Below are 22,899 nucleotides of genomic sequence, written 5' to 3'. Positions count from 1 at the left end.
AACTTTAACTAGCCCACCCATTGAAAAATTCTGGTTCCGCCCTTGGTCTTGTTGATGTTTCAGGTACTTCAAAACTGGCAGTTTGCCCTGTCTACACACAAATGACTACTTGTTTATAAATGCATCTTTTGATACACTTATACCACAACGAGTACATTACATTATTTGAATAATGAGTTGTGTTCATAATATATTTCTTGCCCTTGTAACGGATGTTCTATATTTTCCTTCATCTCTTAAACAAGCGTGAATGCCTTTAGCCTCTTATTTCCATAATATTTGGAAACTTAAGTTTCCTCCTGAAATGATAAAATCTAGATTTTGCATCGTCATTCCCTCCAAACAAACTTAACAATCGGGCACGTTTGCGCATCATTAGTCTATTCCGGGTCTTCTCTCGGTATTACAGATCCATAAAGTCTCTCCTAACTTTTCGTGATTGTACTTTTTCTCAACAGGTAAGGCACTTAATTACGTCCCCCACCTCAGTTAATATAAATAAGTACATTGGATTGGTTCTTATTGGTCCTCATTAGCTCCCTTTCATTTGTTAAAATATTTTAGTGTCTGATGGAAAATTTGGTGACACGTAATTGTTCTATTTTTCGGAATACTACCTGATGCAGTTGAAGTTATGATTATAAATCGTTAACTTTTATGTGATTTTTGGAAAAATTGTTGAACCAGTGCTGAACATCCTTCTTGTCTGAGAAGTGTACGGAAACCACCTAGTCTAGATTGCTTTAAACTAATGTTGAGGTATGTCTGTAATCTGGTCAGGCTGGTACTGATTTGTTATCCGTAACAACTCGAGGAATGATTGAGTAGCAGGTTCCATTAGCATAACGTATGCTGACGGTTTTGGAACTAGAAGCCATCGGTAGGAAGCAAGGACTTATAAAGGCTATACTGGTCAATAACTGGATGTTTGAATGAGATTGTAAAGTTTCTTTTGCTGATCTTCCATGAAAATTACGGAGTTAAGGGTATTGGAGAACAAGTCCAAAGTGCCTCGTCCGTCTGCATCCTCTTCATAAAATCAAAATAAAAAAATGCACATGAAGGGTTTGATTTGGACCGAGTCATTGCCTATAGAGAAGAAAGCGACTTAACTAGTTTTCCTTACGTCTGATTAGAAAAGTCTACAAAGTCAAGTTCACAAATTCTGACGATAAAGTTAATAAACAATTTGAACAAAAAATTTAATGGAAAATTTGGTGCATCTTTTGGACGTAAGTGATGTCAATTTGCTCACTTAATTATAAAACTAATTCTTCAGATTATAATCTCAGTCTGTGTCTAGTTAATTACATGGACGCAAAAGTCTCCGTCAACGTAAATTACATATGGGTGGTGAACTACTCCACAGAGAGAGAAGAAACAAGTACGAATTCATTCACACCATCCACCTTAAATTAAACAGAAATTCAGAATTAGAACTTCATACTGCATTGTAACCAATTTTCTGGAGTGCTGCAGAAGAAAAAAAAAACACAAAGGAAGAGGAAGACAAGTTACACTGAGATCATTTTTCGATGGCTTGCTTGGCATGCCTTCTGGCATTGGCATTTGTTGCTGCTGAAGCACAACAGATGCAGTCGAATATAAGCCAAGGCTCTTCTTTAACACCAACCACCAACTCCACATGGCTGTCACGTTCTGGTCTGTATGCCTTTGGATTTTACAGGCAAGGCAATGGCTATGCTGTTGGGATATTTCTTGCTGGAATTCCCGAAGAGACAGTCGTGTGGACTGCGAATCGAGATGATCCGCCATTCTCCAACAATGCCACCTTGCGCTTCACAGGTGACGGCCTTGCCTTGCCAACAGCAGAAGGCCAAAATTACTTGGTAAAACCTTCTAGCACTCCTTCTTATGCTTCCATGCTTGATTCGGGTAATTTCGTGCTGTACAATTCTAGTCGGGAAATAGTATGGCAGAGCTTTGATCATCCAACCGACACCCTTTTGCCCGGTCAACGCCTTTTATCAGGAAACGAACTTTTCTCTGCGAAATCAGAAGCTGATCACTCAACGGGGATTTTCCGTCTCAAAATGCAAAATGATGGAAACCTTGTTCAGTACCCTGTAGATACTCCAGACACCAGGCCTTACGCTTTTTATTCATCTTCAACTTCTGGCGCGGGAGAGAATGTGACACTTAATTTTGGTGCTGATGGCCATCTCTACTTGCTCAACAGGAATGGTACGAATATTCGGAATATAACAGAGGGAGGTCTTCCTGCTGATGAAGGAAAACTTTATCTTATGAGAATTGATGTAGGTGGGATATTTCGTTTGTATTCACATGATTTGAAAAAGAATGCAAATTGGTCAGTTCAGTGGGAGTCTTCCAATGATAAGTGTGATCCTAAAGGCCTATGCGGATTGAATAGCTATTGTGTCTCAATTGATCTACAGCCTGACTGTAGATGTCTTCCGAGATTCGAATATGTCAACCAGGGAAATCAGACATCCGGGTGCGAGAGAAATTTTGTTGCAGATGCGTGCAAAAACAGGAATGAGAATTTCACTTACACCATGGAAGAGCTGGAAAGCACAACATGGGAAGATGTTTCGTATATGAATTTGAGATTATCCGACAGAAACGATTGCATACAAGGCTGTCTGGAGGATTGTAACTGTGAAGCTGCGCTTTTTGACGGTACAAACTGCAGAAAGCAGAGGCTTCCTTTGAGATATGGTAGAAGAGACACTGGAACTTCAGACAGAGCTCTCATCAAGGTAGGTGTACCTAGAAAACCAGATACCGATCCTAGAATCGTTCAACCAGGAAACAAGAAAAAAGGTAGAACTGGCATCCTGATTATTGGTCTTTCATTTACTGCTTTTGGATCCATTTTGTTGTTGATTTCCGTGATTGTGTGGTGGAAACACAATGTCTGGGCATATAAAAGAATGAGTGCTGTGAATGGTGACCTTGAATTGAATGAGGGTGTGGCTCTGCGACGATATGCTTATGAAGAGCTAGAAGAGATGACTAATAATTTCAAGGAAGAGCTTGGTAGAGGAGCCTCGTCAACAGTTTATAAAGGGCTGATTTTGGGTACCCAAAAGCCAGTTGCTGTCAAAAGATTAGAGAAAGTTGCAGCCGAAGGGGAAACAGAATTTCAGACTGAGATCAGAGTTATTGGGAGAACCCATCACAAGAATCTAGTCCATTTACTTGGGTATTGCCTTGACGGAGCTAAAAAGCTTTTGGTGTATGAGTACATGAGCAACGGCTCACTTGCAGATGTGCTCTTCACCCGTGAAAGGCAACCATTTTGGGAAGAAAGAATGGGCATTGCTCGTAACATAGCGCGGGGGTTTCTTTATCTCCATGAAGAGTGTGATGCACAGATCATCCATTGTGACATAAAGCCTCAAAATATACTACTAGATGAGTTCATGTGCCCAAAAATCTCCGACTTCGGATTGGCAAAGCTGCTTAAGGCAGACCAAACTAGAACAACTACCGGAATCAGAGGAACCAAGGGGTATGTTGCACCGGAGTGGCATAGGAAAATGCCGATAACGGTTAAAGCAGATGTTTACAGCTTCGGAATTGTGCTGTTGGAGATCATATGTTGTCGAAGGAACGTGGATTGGAGTCTTCCTGAGGAGGAGGCTATTTTGGATGAATTGGCCTACAACTGTTTTGAGAAGGGTGAACTTGGCAAATTAGCGGGTGATGAAGAGATAGAGAGAAGGCAATTTGAAAGGATGATTAAAGTGGGACTTTGGTGCATCCAGGATGAGCCATCGCTCCGTCCCTCTATGAAGAAAGTTCTGCTGATGCTGGAAGGGACCGTGGACATCCCAACCCCTCCCAGTCCAAGTTCTTTTTTCAGTGCCATTTAAATGAATGCCTGTGTCTCAAGAGTGAAGTGGCTCTGGTTCCAAATTCCTATCTGATGCTGATATGCTTGTTGTTTTCCTTTTCTATGTACCACAACTCTATCATGTATGATATTATTATAGTTTGGCTTCCTCTTGTAATCTATATTTCTTTCATCCGTTTTACTTTGAAGAGAGGTTGATTGTTTTGGATATGAGGGAATTTGGCTTTATTTTAAATTTTCTGTGATTCCCTTGACGAGTGCACCTTCTGGCTTTATTTTAAGCTTTCTGTTGTTGAGTGCTTTTGTCTTGATGTGCATAGGAATTATTTGGTGTTTTTTTGTTCAGTTTGTCAGGAGATGAAGATTGATGTGCGTCCAAATTTTTTAAAAATTGGTTACCGGTTATATAAGTTGTCAAGTGTTTCCCTCTTTTCGGCCGAGGCAGCCGACGAAAGGAACTTTTGGTCCTTTTTCTTTTTTTGAGTGCGGGGCGTGACACCAAGCTACGAATTTGGCTTGAATGGAATGTGAGTGTATGTTGCGTCCGAGATTTGACTTTAATCAAACGATTGTTCGGCCGAGCAAAGAACCTCCTCACGGCCTAGGTTCTTTTACTACCTCGAGGTCAAGGCTTTATGTTAGCAACCAAATAATATGGAACGGGTGGAGATGAAGATTGAAGGTGAAATGTAATGAAACGAAGAACAAGTGTGTAAAGTAAAGGTACTTAAAATTAAATATAATTTAAAGATAAATGCGTAAAGTAAAGTACATAAAATAAATAACGTAAAGTAAAGTGTGTAAGATAAATAACGTAAAGATGAGAATTAAAGCGGGATAAAATAAATCAAAGCGATAAATAAACAAGGACGAAATAAGAACGATAAGAATGGTAAACTAAGTTAAACTTGAATTTAAACTTAATGAAAATACGATAACAATAAAAAGTAAAGCAATTTAAATAAACTTGAATTTAAATGACAAGAAATATAAATTGAACAAGAATTTAAACTACACTAGGAAAAGGAAGAACTCACTACACTAAGTGCTTGAAAAGTAAAATCTTAAGTCTAGGAAAAGAAAAGTGTGAGACGAAAAATAAGTTTGTTTGTCTAATGATGTGTGTCTTTTTCCTTCGTTTTGTGAGGTTTATAATGGGCTTCCGTCAGCCCATGGGTTGGCTATTAAATGGCCAAATATCAACTTTTTTAAAACTCTTTCTTTTTGAAGCCCCTTGAATTTGTGGGATCACATTGGTGGAAATATTCTGATTGCTTGATGCTCTCATGTTTTGGAATATGTTGAACTATCATCAATTTCCTTGATTTGTTTCCTTGTGAAGCCTCCATCATGTGCATATAACCCTCTGAAAATCCTAGACTCAAATAGGTGTCTTAGGTTTGATCATCCAAGCTTTCTTAGATGGCCAACTATATAAAATAATCACATTGTGATTGCCCAAAATCCCTCAATTTGGCCCATCAAAAAGACCCAATCCATATTCATATTTGTTCACTTATGCATGTTATATAAACACAAAATTAGATAAAAGAGGGCTCTATTTGGACCAAAAAGAAATCTAAAAAGCACCAGCCCAGAAAGGAACGGAGGACTGGGCTTTAATTCCAAAAAAGAGAATCCAATCTACATCAGAAGCTCGCGTCTTTTTTTGAAAAGGCAGAGTTGTAAAAAACACCAAATTAAATGGTGGTTACAATTAAGTAGATCGATAAAAGAAGAATCGAATTTGACCCAGTTTCTAAATCTTACCATTACTCTCAAAGAAGCCCAGGAACAAGTGAGCAGATTTTTTCTGGAAAACCTATTCTCAAGGAAGCCCACATGACTACCTGACTTTGAAAATTCAACAATTTCGACTAGTCACAAAGGAATTTGACAGGGAATTAATGAAGGCAGTCTTGCAGGAAGATTTCTCCAGTCTTTCACAGATAGAGAAAAGATCAAAATCCCTTTCTAACTATAGAAAAATTCGACATGCACCATTTCCAAAGGATAAGCAGACTAAATTTTCTAAAGAGATAAGTAAGAAGTAGGGAGTTGTTCATCTGCAAGATCAAAACTATCCATCACGACAGTTTGAACTCTTACAAAGAGCAGTTAAAATTAAAAGAAGGATTAGGCTTTCAAGAAAAATAGGGAAGTGATTGCCTTATAACTGACTGTTGATGGTTTACTTGCCAGAATAGATAAAACCCTTTTTTCTTTACAAAAAATAAAAGATCTTGTTTTTTGAAAATCTGCCGTCCTTTTTAAAAAGATTAAATAAAAAAAACCCACTCCAGCATTTCCCATAAATATGAGAGAAGGTGAACAAATCAGAGGACAGCCAAAACATCAATAAAAAAACCAAAAACTCAAAATGATCACTTGATCCCAAAAAACCTTCAAAACACTAAAGCAACCAGAAGGTCATTTGAGCCACAAGAAAGAAGTCACTCACAATTCAGAATCCCTAACTTCAGTTTAGACTTAGAGAAACAAGTCATTAAAAATGGGAATTCTCTCGTTACAAATTTGGTTTAGTATAAGCAAAATCAAGCAGAGTTCAGGTTTTACAAATATGAAAACCTCAACAAATTTATGGAGAGCCCTAATCAAGGTAATGTACACAAGCAGCCCAACCAATAATCATTAAGTCCACCACTACGCCTTCCGCACTAAGGAGGTTCCACTGCCCATTCAAAAAGCCTTACAGGGCTTGAAATAAATTAAAGCTCTGCCAAACTCGAACGTTAGTATCGATTTACAGCTGAAACTTGATAGTTGAAGGTGTTGATAGTCTAGTCCAAAGACAGCATACCAGTCCAAATGATCGGAGGCATCTATCCAGTAGAAATGGAAGTCCAACCTCTTTTTATCTTTTTTAGAGTTGGTTTTCCTTTTTGAGGTTTGTAAAAGGCGCTTACGCCTAAAATAGTTCACTTTCTTATCATTTATTCGCCAACTACCAGCTTTATACAAAAAATTGTGAAGTCCTCACTAGTCTGAGGCAAGAAAAGAACTTACTTGGGAGATATTCCCCACCCAAATTCACAATCACTTGTTTAGAAATTAGTAACTTGGGGCGCAAGTTATCTATTTTTTAAGAAGTCTGCTAGATTTTCATTGCTAACAGTGGCACGCCGCACACAAAACAAAGTTGACTTATTGACCAGTCAATGGTTTTCGAGACAATGGGGAGCTTTACCCTATCGTCACAGAACAAATATAAACGGATGAACACTTTGGCACGCCTGGGATTTCTCAAGTATACATACTCCTAGAAGAATTTTCTAAAGTATATGAATATTGGAAGTTCTAGCCAATATCCACGCTGTGCCATGGAAAGAGATAAACAACTGGGAAGGATCGGAGTCAAAAGAAAGTGATGCTAGGAAATCACCATGGCGTACAGAGTAGACGTTCTAGGTCTTGCTCAAGAAGGTTGAACCAGATATAGAGGTCGTGTGTTCGGCAAGAGGCCACAACACAATAAAGACAGGATACTCTAAACAACATGATACATGATGCAATGGCAAGTTAACAGTAGTTCGGTAGGACCGTGAAGTCGCTATTGCCGAATTCCAAACCCACGTGGAGAGATCCAAGCTAGACAGAGGGGAGGAACACTTCCCATCCAAGAACATGAGGCTCCACTTTGTCTAGAAGGTCCTGCACTAGTTCAGCCCTCGAATCAGCCATAACCTCTACCTGCTGGCTGCACAAATCTCACGGCCCGGTGCTCCGGCCGAGGGGATGTGCGCTAACACGTGACGCCCTTCTTTGGATGCGTGCGGTTGTGCTCGGAGTGCCAGACGGCCTACCGTAAGGCCGAGATGGTGATGAGGTTTGGGTAGAAGATGGTTAAATGATGCGCCTATTTTGAGTTCGACTCCTAATCAAACGATTGTGGCCGAGAGAGGAACTAATCTCGCCGTCAGTGCACGACCCGAGCTACAAGGCCGCTTTAGTGGTGGTGTTGGTGGCGGGTTTTAGGCGGTGCTCCGCGCTTGCTCGAGAGAGCGATGTCGTATGATATATGGGGTGAATGAGATGATAACAGAGATGGTGCTCAGGCGCCTTGAAAATCAAGGGTCGTATGATATATTGATGAATGGATTTTCCTTACAATCTACCACTACTCCTAGGAAAGCAAATAGAGGTATTAAAAGTGCATTATAGGAAAATATAATTTGCCCCGTGGGAGGCTTTTGGTTTGGTATTTGAACCCTTTGAATGTAGTCTTGAGCTTACTATTTATAGGGGGAGTCCTGAAGGGACAATCGAGGCTGAAAAGATCTGCATGGTGGAGCCTGATCGGGGGCAAGTGGGGAGTCAAATCGGCATTTGGGATCATAAAGCATGGTGGTGTGACCTCCATAAATCCCGATAAATCTCGCCACCGCCTCGATCGTGGATTCGCCCTTGGTCGTGGGAACGATTTAATGCCATGGTCTGGTGGTTAGTGATCTGACCTCAAGTTGTAAGAATACTTGTGAGAATGTTTGTGCCTAACCACTCTGATTTCCATCACCAAACCCCGACTTCACTACTTCCCTCTTCCTCGTGCATTAAATGCTTCTTGCGACTAGTGGGTTTCCTGCGATAGTCAGAGGCATTACTTTATTAAATGGGGCGTGGGACCTTGAGGCCACGTGGCGATTTGACCACAGTATCTTCGGCCGTGTCTTTTACGGCCTTCGGCTTAGGCCTATAATACCACGGTCGCGAGGCCGAGAGGATTCTGCCTTTGCAGCTTTTCTTTTGTTTTCAGAAGGCGAAATGCCTAACAAAATGTAGCCATTTCAGTTCATGAGTAGGTGCTAGGGCCGAGAGGAAGTCCCTTAAGTCAGTTTATGACCGTGATTTATTAGGCACAAACACCACCTATCCCACAACCTGTGGCCCTACGTGATCAGCCATTGACACTTCTGCCTAAGCAACTAGCTATGTTGCCCTACAGGCCTAGAAAGATGGACCCAATCCATTCCCTCCACTAGCAAGAGGCCGGATAGGCAAAGGGGAAATTAACCCCTTTGCCAACAATCATAGGAATAGACCGGGGGCAAACTAGAGGAATCATCCAGATTTTGAAGAAGAGGAAGAACACAGGGAGGAAGTTCTGCCTAGGCCATACAGAATGGAGCACAAGATTGAGAACAACCAGCCGAACAGGGGTGAAATCCACATCCTGTCAATGGTTTGAATGACATGGGGGCACTTCAGAGAATGATCAGTGGAGATGATGGAACCTGGCCGAAGAGGAGAAAGGCCCACCTACAGTAAAACCATATCCGCTCACATTGATCAGATACCTCTGTCCCCGGGTTTTAAGGTACCAAACTTCACATTGTTCAATGGAGAGGACACCCATGCTTCATTAGTTGAGCATATAGGCAGATTTTCTGTCTAGTGCATAGCCATCGAAAATAACCCTCTATTAAAACTAAGGCTTTTTGGAAATTCTCTCTCTTGACAAGCCTTCACCTGGTATACTAGCTTACCAACCAATTCAGTCCAAACCTGATAACATATGGAAAATGTCTTCCATGACTACTATTTTAGGATCTAGCTAGAAGTCACCATCTTGTGATCTTGCTGCCCTCAAACAGAGTGAAGATGAGCCTGCTCAAGACTTCATAACCAGGTTCAGAAAGCTCAAAATGAAATGTCGAATCAATATAGAAGAAAGGCACTTCATTCAAATGGCTCAAACCGCCCTTAAAATCTCTCTGAAAGAACTGGCAGACAAAGTATCTAAATATGAGGAGCTGCTCAGGGAAGAACAACAGAAGAGGAACTCTTCCAAAGGCACATACTACAAAACCTCTTCTTCTTTAGTACACCTGGTTGAGGTAGAATCAGAAGAAGACACAGAAGGCTCTAAGAAAGAGAAATTGCAGTGGCAGAAATGGCAAGGTTGAAACATCCCATCAGCTGCAATGCTCTGACAAAGCCACCAAAGGACCAAAATCCACCACCATTCATAGGAGGGTTTGTTCCAAACAAACCAACACAGAACAAGGTCTATTCCTTCAATCTAACGAAGGTTGATGCTTTGTTTGATGAGATGCTGCTATAGAAGGCAATAGAGACACCTCACAAATTGCCTAAGCCAGAGGAACTCAAGGGCATACAATATTGCAGATAACACAACTCTTGGAAACACTCCACCAGCAGTTATGTTGTCTTCAAGGATGCCATACAAGAAGGAATAACAGCAAGAAGGCTAAAACTGGCCAAGGAGAAACCTCCCTCGATAACAACAGATCATTTTCCCTAACCTCAAGTCAACATGGTCAATTTAAATTGGCTGTAATGTAAGAGAGGCAAATTAGCAGCAGAAGCTAGCCCGAGAAGTAGAAGAGTCACAAGGGATGGCTAACCAAAGGCCAAAGGCAAACATCTCAGCTGGGGTAGTTCTGTGCAGTAAGTGCAAGTGTGAAAGTGAGTTAGAAGTAACTCTGAGTAGGCAAAATCAGCCCACACCTAGCGTTTTTTTATAGGATTGGAACATCATATCAACAGGGCCTGGCCTGTCCACCTAAAGACAGAGCCAGACATAAGGACTATCTAAGGCCTACCCAACGCAGCAGAAGAATGACAGAGCAACCAAAGAAAGAAATATCAATTAAGATGCCCGGAAATGATAAGTCTTTGGCAACTATCATAGAAGGTAGATGGTATTATGTTGGAAAGAGCGATAGACCAACTCTGGAACTAACCAGAACACAGAAAAGGAGAGTTCAAAGGCAATACTATACCTTCCTCAAGAACAGGGATAACACACAGGTACTTCCAGAGACCAGTTCTACTAGAAAAGAGAAACATCTAGAAGTAGCTCCTTAGGCGTAGAAAACTACATGTCACACAAGAGCTGAAAAGACGAATCTCCGTAGACCTTCCATTAATCCTGCCTCATCCTCACTCAATTAGCTTGAACCTTCACAATCACAAGGTGAATCCGAACCTATTCCAATAGAAGGACAAGAAGATTCGACTGAAGAATATGAAGAGAAGTAGTTGGACTACGAACCATCTACAAACGACCAGATTGGGCTCCTTGAAATAGGAGAGCAAGAAGATTGGACAGAAGAATATGGGGAAGAATAGATAGAGTATGATGAAGAACTAGATGAAGAAACTGAGGCTTTCGGTGCAGAATTAGAAAGATTCTTACAGGGTGATCTAGGCATTAATATAGTGTTTATCTTGCCAGAAAAGTTTAGAGCAGTAGAAAGACAAGGAAGCACTTCGAAAGGAGACGTGCTCTCTTAAGAAAGTTTTGAGTGCAGATTGGCAAAAGTAGAGGAAGCTCAAGAACAGCAAACACTTACTGCCAAAGCAGCCAGAACTGCCATGAAAGTAGTCGCAGAATAGCTTTGCTTTTCCAAACCTACCAAAGAAATGGCCAATCATCTCAAACCTCTGTTCATAACAGCAAACTTTGGGGGTGTTCCTATTCCCAAAATAATGGTAGATGGAGTGCAACCATTAATCTTCTGCCTCATAGATTGCTGATCAAGATGGGCAGAACAAAAAAGGATCTAATTCCAACACGCTTGACGGTTACCAACTTTGTTGGGGGCATCACTAAGACTTATGGAATACTAGATGTGTACGTCATAGTTGACACCACTTCTACCACTTACAATACGCTGCTTGGCAGAGACTGGATCCGTCAGAGTCTATGTGTTCCTTTCACTTTGCATCAGCAGTTAGCTATTTGGCATGAAGAAGGTTTCATGGAAATAGTAGAGGCCGATCCACGACCATTTCTACCTTGTGTCATGTTTTTTTAGGCCAGGTATTATCATGATGATCTTGGTCCTTTCACATTCTTTGGAGTCAACCAGAACGGCCGCCCCCATGGTGTCACGACCCAGAGACTCATTGAAAATGGTCTAGCCAATTCTCTAGAGGACTGGAATAAACCTTTTGTTCTAAACCTCCAGAACTCTGATGTTTAGTCCCAATCAACAAGAAAAGGATCGAGTTGCAACAATCCGATCCATTACAAAAAGATTGTTGATATATTGGGAAGAAAGGAAGCTTTTTATGTAGAATCCACCCATCAATATGGTAGAATTCACCCATGAGAGAACTGAATAACAGGAAGAGAGTTTACACGAGGAAGTACTAGATTTTGCACCAGCAGCACTAGATGACTCTTTGCCAGAAGTGGAAGATCCATTATAGGAGATAAACTTAGGGACAGGAGAGGATCCAAGACCCACTTTCATTAGTGCATTGTTGAAAGAACCACTCAAGAGTGAAATCATTGGACTATGGCATGATTTTAGAGACTGTTTTGCTTGGCATTATCGTGAGATGCCTGGATTGGATAGGAAATTGGTGGAAGACAAGTTGCTAATCAAAGAAGGCTACCTTCCAGTTAAACAGGCCAGAAGAAGGTTGTCTATGGAAACATAACTGAAAGTCAAAGAAGAAATAGAAAGATTGGTCGAGGCAGGTTTCATCATACTAGCCATTTATGCTGATTAGCTAGCCAATATTGTGCCAGTTCTGAGAAGAAAAACAGGGGCAGTTAGGATCTGTGTGGATTATAGAAATCTAAATGAAGCATCTCCCAAAGATGAATATCCTATGCCAACGGCAGATATGCTGGTAGATAGAGCTGCTCATAATCAAATGCTATCTTTCATGGATGGCAATGTAGGATATAATCAGATTATGGTGGCAGAAGAAGACATCCATGAGACAGCCTTCATGTGTCCAGGACATATAGGTGCTTTTGAATACACTGTAATGTCTTTTGGCTTGAGAAATGCAGGAGCCACTTATCAAAGAGCCATGAATTCTATTTTCCATGACATGATAGGACATTCTCTAGAAGTACATGTAGATGATGTGGTGATTAAGTCCCCAGAAGAAGGAGATCATGTATCAAATCTGAAAAAGGCATTCTAAGAATGAGACAACACAAGTTCAAAATGAATCCCAAAAAATGTGTTTGTGGAGTTCAAGCAGGAAATTTCTTAGGGTTCTTGGTCCATCAAAGAGGCATAGAGATTGATAAAAATAAGGCCAAATTCATCATAGAAGCCCTACCACTTCGAAACAAGAAAGAATTGCAGAGTCTCTTAGGAAAGATCAACTTTCTAAGAAGATTCATATCCAATTCTGCAGGAAAAATCCAGCATTTCTCCTCCTTGTTAAGGTTGAAGCAGGAACAAACATTTGAGTGGGAGGAACAGCACCAGCAGGCTTTTAAGGAAATCAAACACTACCTCTCAAATCCACCAGTTCTATCCCCACCAAAGAGAGGCAGAACACTCAAATAATATGTTTTTGCATCAGAAGTGTCCATTGGGAGTCTGCTAGTTCAAGATAACAAGGAAAGGAAGGAACATGTAGTCTATTATCTAATCAGAACTCTGACAGAAGTAGAAAGGAAATATTCTGCAATTGCAAGACTTTGTCTAGCCTTATACTTCACTGCTGTGAAACTCAGACACTACATGTTACCATTCACCATCTGCATGATTGCCAAGACATACCTAAGCAAATACAGGTTAACAAGGCCAATGTTGAGAGGCAGAATTGGCAAATGGACTCTGGCTTTGACATAATTTGCTTTTAGATATGTTCTCTAAAGCTATCACAAAAGACAAGCTGTAGAAGATTTCCTACTAGATCATCCAGGGGAAGAGATTGAGAACATGGATTCCTTGGATATAGCAAATGCAGATCTATTGACTAGAGCTTATACTTGCCTTAACAATCCCATCTATTCAGTTCACCACACACCTTGAAAACTGTACCTTGATGGATCAAAGACTCATGTAGCCTCTGGGTGAATTGTTTTGGAAGATCCAACTAGATTTCCAATGCACCAACAATAGGGCTGAACATGAAGCTTTAATCATTGGCCTTGAAATACTGGTAGAATTAGGAATCCAGTCCGTGGAAATTTTGGGAGATATTATGCTTGTGTAAAACAGATTGCCGGAGAATATAAGTATTTGAATGCTTCGTAGAAGAACATATTATACAAAGGTTTGGCATTCCAGAGTCAATCACAACTGACAGGGGATCTTCTTTCATATCTGGGGAGATGCTAGATATGTCAGAAGCATTCAAATTTAAGCTACCTCAATCCACTCCTTATTATGCTCAAGCTAATGGACAAGCAGAATCAAGTAACAAGTTGATCATCAACTTTGTAAGGAAAATGCTAGAGAAAAATACAAAGCAATGGCATGAGAAATTATCAGAAACTCTCTAGGCATACAGAACTTCAAAGAGAGAGGCAACTAGCATGACCCCATATACTCTAACCTATGGTCATGATGCAATTTTGCCTATGGAGATAGCAGTCCAATCTCTCAGACTGCTCAAAGAACACAACCTGTTGGAGAAGACTACTCTCAAGTAATGTTAGATTACTCTTAGCAGAAAACAGGTTGTATCAAGGGCCTATAAAAAAAGAGTTAAAAACAAGAGTTTTGAAGAGGGAAAAATAGTCTGGAAAGCAATTCTGCCCTTTGGAACACACATAGCTGGTTAGAGTCTCTTGTAATCCCATTTTTTTGGTGGAGATTTGTTTCTGAAGAAGCATCCATTGATGGAGATAGGCCTCTGCCATTTCTAATGTTGGCTTAGAAGCTGCAACCATGTTCTGCACAAGGAAAGTGGCCTTGGTCTTGGTACTCAGTCTAGCCCCAAGTTTGTTCTGCCTCTCCCTCACCCAACCAGCTATTTTTGAAGTTCTTCAATTTGTCTCTCCAACTTGTCAAGAGTGCCTTGGCTTCCTTATAGCCTGCAACTATCTGGTCTAGTTCTACCTTCTGCTTTGCATAATCAGCCAAGTTAGCTTCATGAGTAGCCTTGCAGAACTCAGAGGCCTTGAAGGAGGGCTTGAGATCCTCGTAGCGGTTGTGGAGATTGAGCACATCCCTCGCCAAACCTAAGCTGAGCTCAAGGACAGGCTTAAGGGCCATATTCTCCCTATGCAGCAGGTCCAGATCTTTCATCAGCTAGTCAAAGGCCTCACCACTATCATCCAAGTCCAACTCGGTAGATTGCTAGATTTTCACTCTATCCACAGCCTCATCCACTGCCTTGGATTTAGCTTTACCAGGAGTAGAGTTGAGCTTCTCAAGTTTGTCGAGCTGAGCATCCAAATCCATGGCTTCAAACTCTGCCAACTTTGGATCAGCAAAGGAGGCCATGGTAGATGAACCTGTTAGAGAATGGATAGGCATCTACAAAAAGAACTCAGTCAGCTGTGCAAAGTCGAATAGAAAAAGAAGGACTAAGGCACAAGAATACTTACAAGAACAATAGGAGGCTTGATAGAATTGGTCACCACACCAGAGTTCCGGTAGCTTTTTCTTTTACTTGGGAAAATGGGAATATCAATTAAGAAAAACCAAAAACATATAGGATTGAGAAAGCCAGGATATGATTTAGGAAACTAGAAGTTACCTCGTATACAAGGATCTGCAATGTAATGTTCCACCTCCACTTCAGTTCTGAGCTACAACAGAAGTTTCGCTTTTCCATGGGCTCGATATGTAATGCTTTTCTTGCTCCACAGCCCCGAACTGCAGGATTGTTCTGCCTCCACATCATCAAATAAGGCCAACTCTGAGCTTATGGGCTCTGCTCTCTAAGCTTCTTGTTGTTGTTTGGCCAAGGCAATGCTTTCTGCTATTATCACAAGAAGAATCTCCTCCCGCAGACGGATAGAAGTCAGAAGTTAGAAGAAGAATAGACACAAAAGTTCATGCAGTAATAATGGAGTCTCACCTCTTCTTCAAAATCCTTGTTCTTCTCTTTTAAAGGGACATCTTCTTCTTCTTGCTCCTTCTCCTGCTTCTACACTTCAAAGGCCTCCTTAGCTCTTCATCCGCCCGTATGGCTATGGAGTTGCTGTGTTCTTCTGTGGCCTCGTACTCCACCATAGTCCAATTTCTAAGTCCTTTTGACTTAGTATGAGGGGGATGAGGACTCTCAGCTGCAATGAACAGGTGATAAATGATTAAAACAAGAGCTGAATTGAATCACGATAGAGCGGGACATAATCGAGAAGGCTCAAACTTTCAAGATTTACCCAAGTCTCAGGCTGGACAACACTATCATGGACTGGAGCAATCTTTTTTCTCTTGTTCCTTCTACCAGAAGGGGTTGCCTCAATAGCTGGTTGTTCTGCAGTGTTTCATCCTCCTCATCTTCAAAGGGAAGCTCCAAGTCTCCAGAACAATGACAGAAGTGACTGCACAAGAAACGAACAAGTTAGAAGTCAATCTAGCAGGAAAATAATAGAAGAAACAGAATGATGGAAAGCTTACCAATCACTTCTCCATCTTGGATAGCTTGTCTGCCTATGTTCTTTATCAGGGAGGGATCTGTTACAGACAAAACAAAATGTTAGACACAGAATCAAGAATCTACCTTCTATGACTTGAGCATTAAGGTCTTTAATTGTCTACACCATGAAGTTCTTGGCTTCTGCCTCTGCATAGACGGTCCAAGACTCCCAACCATCAAAAAGTACTTTGAGGCCAATACTTGAGGTAGGCAAAGGCAGACCTTGGAATCTGGCTTTCCACCAAGCATTGAATTCAGTTCCTAGGATGAGACTTTTGCCCCCAATTGATAATTTGGAGGCTTTTCACCTCCATAGGGCAGGTCTGTTAGCAGGGTTACACTCAGGAACTTATTCCTGAAGTCAATTATGGCCACTTCTTCCTCTAGTTCCTTCTCAAATAGTGTCAATCCAGTTGGAACCAAGGATATGTTCTTCTGATCATCACCTGCCATCGAGCTGCAGATCTCTCAGTGCAATGCCTAAGAACATTAGCTACTCTTCGATGGAACGCTTGGGCACTTCTGCAGACATCAAGGGAAGTGCCATCACCTGGTCTTTAGGCATAACGATGTCCGGGAACCTCACTTCGGGAAGTATACTTGAAGCCATATCCGATCATCCAAAATGCGCTAGGAGTAGAAAAGTTCGTGGACTCTCCAGAGTAGCGATGTGCATATTCTTGTATAAATGGGCTGTAACTATTGGACCAAGCCTCACATCGTGTGATTATGCAGAGCCTTTGCCAAATGCCCGTACTCGCTGCACTGCTATGGAACGGTTGGGAAGAGAAATCTATTCAAGAATAGGATGAACAACATGTGCGTTAATCTCTATCTCCTTATGTGCTGAACTTCTTCAAATAGTTTGAGAACGAGCAGTTTTGGTTGATGGTCGCAAAGTAGATAGTGAAGGGCTTGGCCAATTTCTCATGATTTTTCCTTTGGAGATAGTCACCAATAGCATCGACAGGCCTTCCATGAGGCATAAACCCAAAAATCTGAGCCATATCAAGCAGAGTTGGAGTCATTGGGCCTAGGTGGAAGTCGAAAGTGTTACTAATACAATTCCAGAAACACATAGCAACGGCCAAAAGATTCTCATCCGTTTTTATCTACTGCTTGGATAGAAGGATGGCATCATAGATTCCAGCCCTCTTCCAGTGAACTCCATTTCTTGGAAGAAGCTTATCGATCCAATCTGCCCACTTCACCATATTGTTCCTCACTTCACTAGAGGGAAAAGAGCGACTCAGGTTCTTGCTAACCCAAGTGTGGGATGCCAAGGCAGTAAGAGCTCTGGAAACACAGGGGAGCTTCAACATCATCCTTGAACAAAGAAACCATTTCAACAAGGACAGAGACGAACCAGTGAGGGCCTAGAACCCAGGTGTTTTCAAAAAGGTGAAGGACATTTTTCCAGATTCTTTTGGGCAAAGGGGTGAAGCTTGCTACGAACCTCTATGGCGTGATTATCAACACCATCTCCGGTGAGATAAGCAAGAGATCGTGAAGAAGAAGAGCCCTTGGCACAAGTGTTTGGAGAAAACATTTTTTCTCAAATTCAAACGAACAGAGGGGGATTGAAAAGGGACGAAACCAAAAAGAACAAAGGGTTTCAAAGAAAGGAAAGTTGAGACAGAGCTAGGTTTTTTACGAACAGCAATGGAGTTTAGCAAATTTTATAAATTGAGCAGGAAGATCGTGGGAGAGTGGGAAGAAAGGAGTTTTGTTCACATTTAATTAGCTGTTAGAACCCATTTCCCCATGAAGCCTAATTTAATAGGCAGACGCGCGCTAGTGCAATGGCAGGAAATGGCGCGCATCATTGATTGGTCAATCATTAAGTCTAAAACCATCTTAAAATGATTTAGACTTAAGGGGCATTGTTTGGGCCAAAAAGAAATCTAAAACGTGCCAGCCCATCTTCGCAAAGAAAGGCCCACAAAACAGAAAGGAACTGAGGACTGGGCTTTGATTCCCAAAAAGAGAACCCAATCCACATCAGAAACCCACGTCTTTTTTTGAAATGGCAGAGTTGTAAAAAATGCCAAATTAAATGGCGGTTACAACTAAGTGGATCGATAAAAGAAGAATTGAATTGGGCTCTAAATCCTACCATTACTCTCAAAGAAGCACAGGAACAAGTCAGCAGATTTTTTGTGGTAAACCTATTCTCAAGGAAGCCCATGTGACTACCTGACTTTGAAAAGTCAACAATTTCAACTAGTCACATAGGAATTTGACAGGGAATTAATGAAGGCAGTTCTTGTAGGAAGATTTCTCCAGTCTTTCATAGACAGAGAAAAGATCAAAATCCCTTTCTATATACAGAAAAATTCGGCAGGCACCATTTCCAAAGGATAAGCAGACTAAATTTTCTAAAGAGAGAAGTAGGAAACATGGAGTTGTTAATCTGGAACATCAAAACTAACCATCACGGCAGTTTGAACTCTTACAAAAAGCAGTTAAAATTAAAAGAAGGATTGGGCTTTCAAGAAAAACAAGGAAGTGATTGCATTAGAACTAACTGTTGATGGTTTACTTGCCAGAATAGATAAAACCCCTTTTTCTTTGACATTTAAAAAAGATTAAATAAAAAAAACCCAGTCCAGCATTTCCCATAAATATGAGAGAAGGTGAACAAATCTGAGGACAACCAAAAGATCAATCAAAAAACAAAAACTCAAAATGATCACTTGATCCGAAAAAACCATCAAAACACTTAAGTAACCAAAAGCTCGTTTGAGCCACAAGAAAAAAGTCAGCCACAATTCAAAATCCCTAACTTCAGTTCAAACTTAGAGAAATAAGTCATTCAAAATGAGATTTCTCTCGTTACAAATTTGGTATAGCATAAGCCAAATCAAGCAGAGTTCGGGTTTTACAAATATAAAACCTCAACAAATTTATGGAGAGCCATGATCAAGCAGAATGTACCACAGTGTAGTTCCAACTCAAGTAATCATTAAGTCCAGCCACTTCTACCCCTTCCAGATGAAGAGATTCCAATTCGCCCATTCAAAAAGCCTTCCATGGCTTGAAATAGATTAAAGCTCTGCCAAACTTGAGCGTTGGTATCGATTTACAGCTAAAACTTGATAGTTGAAGGTGTTGATAGTCTAGTCCAAAGATAGGCACACCCAATCCAGCTCGGATCAGAGGCATCTATCCAGGAAGAAATGGAAGTCCAAATTTCTTTTTGTCTTTTTAGAGTTGGTTTTCTTTTTTGAGCTTTGTAAAAGGCGATTCGCCTAAAAGCAGTTCACTTTCTTATAATTTATTCTTGGCCAAACTATCAGTTTTATACTATGAAAAATTGTGAAGTCCTCACCAGTCTGAGGCAAGAAAAGAACTTACTTGAGGAGATATTTCTCACCCAAATTCACAATCGCTTGTTTATAAATCAGTAACTTGGGGCGCAAGTTATCTGTTTTTTTAAGAAGTCTGCTAGGATTTTCATTGCTAGCAGTGGCAAACTCGTACACAAAAGAAAGTTGACTTGTCGATCAGTCAATGGTTTTTTAGACAATGAGGAACTTTACCATACCATCACGGGAACAAATATAAAACGGGTGAACATGCTCAATTTAAAGTCCTCCAGTCCGACCGCAAAGACCAATGTCCCAACCGTATATTTGTATTTATTATATATATATATATATATATATATATATACCCTATAGAACCATCAGCCCGAGTTGCAAAACTCTCAAAGACTTCAGCCTGCAGAAATTGTAGCCGCAAAAAGACCAAATCCCGGCCGCCAAGCTTCCCTTTGAGCCTACAAACCCGGCCGACCATAATCTCTAGTTGCCAAAAGGCCCAAGGCACCGGTCGAGAGATCCTTGCAGCTCGTCATGCCTCGTAGAGAAAAACTAGGCATCAACTTCAACATTCGCCGCACCTTCCAACACACCCTGCCATGAGATATCCTAGTAGTTCTTGTCGTGCCCACCGAATGTTGCAGCCCCAACCACTTTTGAGCACAGCCCAACCAGTGACTTTGAACTATGCCCGGCCTTATCTCAAACGACTCCCTTACAAGATCTCGCTCCACCTTTGCCCTTCACTTCCATGAAATCCTCAGGTGCGGTGCAAGAATCCCGGCTCGCCTTCTAAAACCTCAAGGCCCAACCTGCCACACCTTGGATTTCACTTGGCCGATAAACTCCAGCAGATTCGCCAAGCCATTTTTGAGTCTCCACTACAAATTTTTTTGCAAGAGGAGTGGCTGACCAAGGTATTTAAGGAATGCCCGGCCCACCTTTTTGAGATGTGCCATGGCCTTTGAAGAAAACACATCGGTTGCATTTTTGAGAAGGCACCATGGCCTTTGAAGAAAACATATTGGCCATCCTTTTTGAGAAGGCATCTCAGCTGCTAAGAAATCCTCCTTAGCATATTGGGTGAATTTTGACCACCCCCAAACATCAAGTTTCCGTTTTTTGTTAATATTTAACACAAATACAATTGCACAAGGGTCGTGCAATTATGCCCTTTTTGTTTTGGCAATTGGCATATGATTTGACATGTTATTTTTCAATTGAGTTTATTCTATTTGACTCACAATGACATGCTTATGAATTTCGCAATGACATTTTTATTTTTTTTATAAATCTAAAGCTACTGTTTTAGACCCTTTTTTTCTTGATAACCATTTTGGACCTTTTTTTCTTTCTTTCTGATTTCAATATGTCACCTCAATGTAGCTCTACTCAAGTTCATTATGAGTTGTTGGTTTTATTTATACGAATTATGATAGCTAGTTGTGGTTAATTCCTCTGTATTTTATGCCTAGTTTTTTTAAAATCAATTGAGGTTGATAGTTTTAATTTTTTGTTTCTTTTGTTTCATAAAATTGATGAAAAGCTTGAAAGTCTTTATCCATTAAATTTTTTCTCCTCGAGTTTTGTCTATGTAATTGGTTGAAATCAATTTCTAAAATAAGAACTATATTAATTGTTGAACTCTATGTTACATAGTTGTACTTTCGTACACATCCACGAAGTATTATACATTTATTTATTTTTCTAACATGGCCATGGATTTTATAATACATTCTTAGGATTAAAAGTCAAGAAAAACAAGTATAAAAGTAGAAAGTTTACAAGTTTTCTAGCAGATTACAAGATGTTTAGCTGTGTTTACAAGGATAATGACATAATTTTACTCCTCCAAAGGCCATTCTTACCTTGGTATTGTGTCATTTTCTTTGTCAATTGGAGTATTACAGTGTCATGGACTAGGGTGGACCATAATGTTGTTACAATTATTTTCCTCGGAATTATTTCACAACATCTACTGCAGACTTTCTATTTTTCATGAACATTCAATGCTCAGTTTGAGGTTTACAGCTTTTATATTAAACCCTTGAGCGTCTGAGCATAACTACAAATTCAACCAAATATCAATCGAAGGAAAAGGTAAAACTTAATTCCAAAATGGGTAGTTCAAGTGAAAACAAAATAATGTAACCCCCACATTTTATATGCAAGAAAACCATAAGTGTAACAAAACAACATAAACAACACATGCATAGATATTAACACCTTTATACCGGATCTGTAATCCGTGAATAATACTTCACGAAGCCCACCACTCAAATTAAGAGTTTTAGACTCTCATAAACATTCATACAAACATACAATAATATACCTACTAAATATATGATGTAATAGAATAATAATAATAAGAATAATAATAATATAAACCAATATTTACTTGTACCGAAACAATCCAAACTGTTTGACTAGTCCACATGGCACCATTCCTCAATTCACCATGTGTCTAGGGCTCGAACTCTTTCAAAGCTTGTTACTCCTACGCGCGCAGACTTTCCATCCCCTCAAGGATGTTCTGAGTTCTCATAATTTCAAAAGTACTCAATATCCGTAATCAAAATCAGATCATAATGAATTAGTGCTAACGCACTAAGCAAATCAAATATTACCTTACCATAGTCCATGCCAACCATCACGTACCCCATGCATACGCATGCAAATATGTTTTCTCGGAATTCAAATATCATAATAGGTTTATAACTCATTTACATTTCTTGATAAACAAAACAAAACTATTGCCACAATTCCATAAATGAAATCATATGAGTTTCAAAAGAAAAAGTCCACTCACAAGTAATCCCACAGATATCCGCTGCGCTGCGTAACGATATGCAGAATATAAAAATACGATTAACGTCAAGCGCTTCAAAACAGAACTATAAAACCCTAGCTTCCCGGGAGTTTCTATAGGTTTGACGAGGTCTAGGATACACGTCCTATACATTATTAGATCGCTCACGATAATACGGTTATACCCTAGGTTAGCCTATTACGATAATCCTACACGATCCATATCTCATATTTCAGTTTGAAAACGATCCAACGGTTGGGACATATCGAACTATATGCGATAGTTGGTTCGATTGTCAAACGACCTCGGAATCGAGATCCGCGAAATCCTAGCGCTCGTGACAACCTGGATCACACTAATGATACAGCTTATATGTCCAAAGCGATTAGGCTAAAATCTCATCTCAGCCCCAGACTCCTATCCTAGATGTAACACCCTATTTGGAGTCACTTTTGTTCTTGGGCCCACCCCAAAAACTGAGCGGAAGTGGCTTTCATCCCGAAATCCGGCCAAAACCTAACGAAAATCAGACCTCCTACGCTCAAAATCAATGCAATCCTATCCAACCATCAGCTAGAGCACGGAAA

General features: G+C 40.4%; 1 protein-coding gene and 1 pseudogene across 1 annotated transcript; one reads left to right on the top strand and one right to left on the bottom strand.

Annotated features, from left to right (window-relative positions):
* Window positions 1–1,433: 1,433 nt before the first annotated feature.
* On the top strand, window positions 1,434–3,992 carry LOC103331230 (G-type lectin S-receptor-like serine/threonine-protein kinase LECRK3). The gene has a single exon (XM_008233850.2). It carries the CDS (start codon window positions 1,536–1,538, stop codon window positions 3,861–3,863), a length of 2,328 nt encoding a protein of 775 aa, XP_008232072.2. The 5' UTR covers window positions 1,434–1,535; the 3' UTR covers window positions 3,864–3,992.
* A 10,149-nt stretch (window positions 3,993–14,141) lies between these two features.
* On the bottom strand, window positions 14,142–15,072 carry LOC148920803 (uncharacterized; annotated as a pseudogene).
* Between the last annotated feature and the right edge of the window lie 7,827 nt (window positions 15,073–22,899).

This window comes from Prunus mume, linkage group LG1 (genome assembly GCF_029339155.1).
Source record: "Prunus mume cultivar Tortuosa linkage group LG1, ASM2933915v1, whole genome shotgun sequence".
Lineage (NCBI taxonomy): Eukaryota > Viridiplantae > Streptophyta > Magnoliopsida > Rosales > Rosaceae > Prunus > Prunus mume.
Note: the sequence above shows the minus strand (reverse complement) of the source record. Positions and strands in the feature narration are given on the sequence as shown.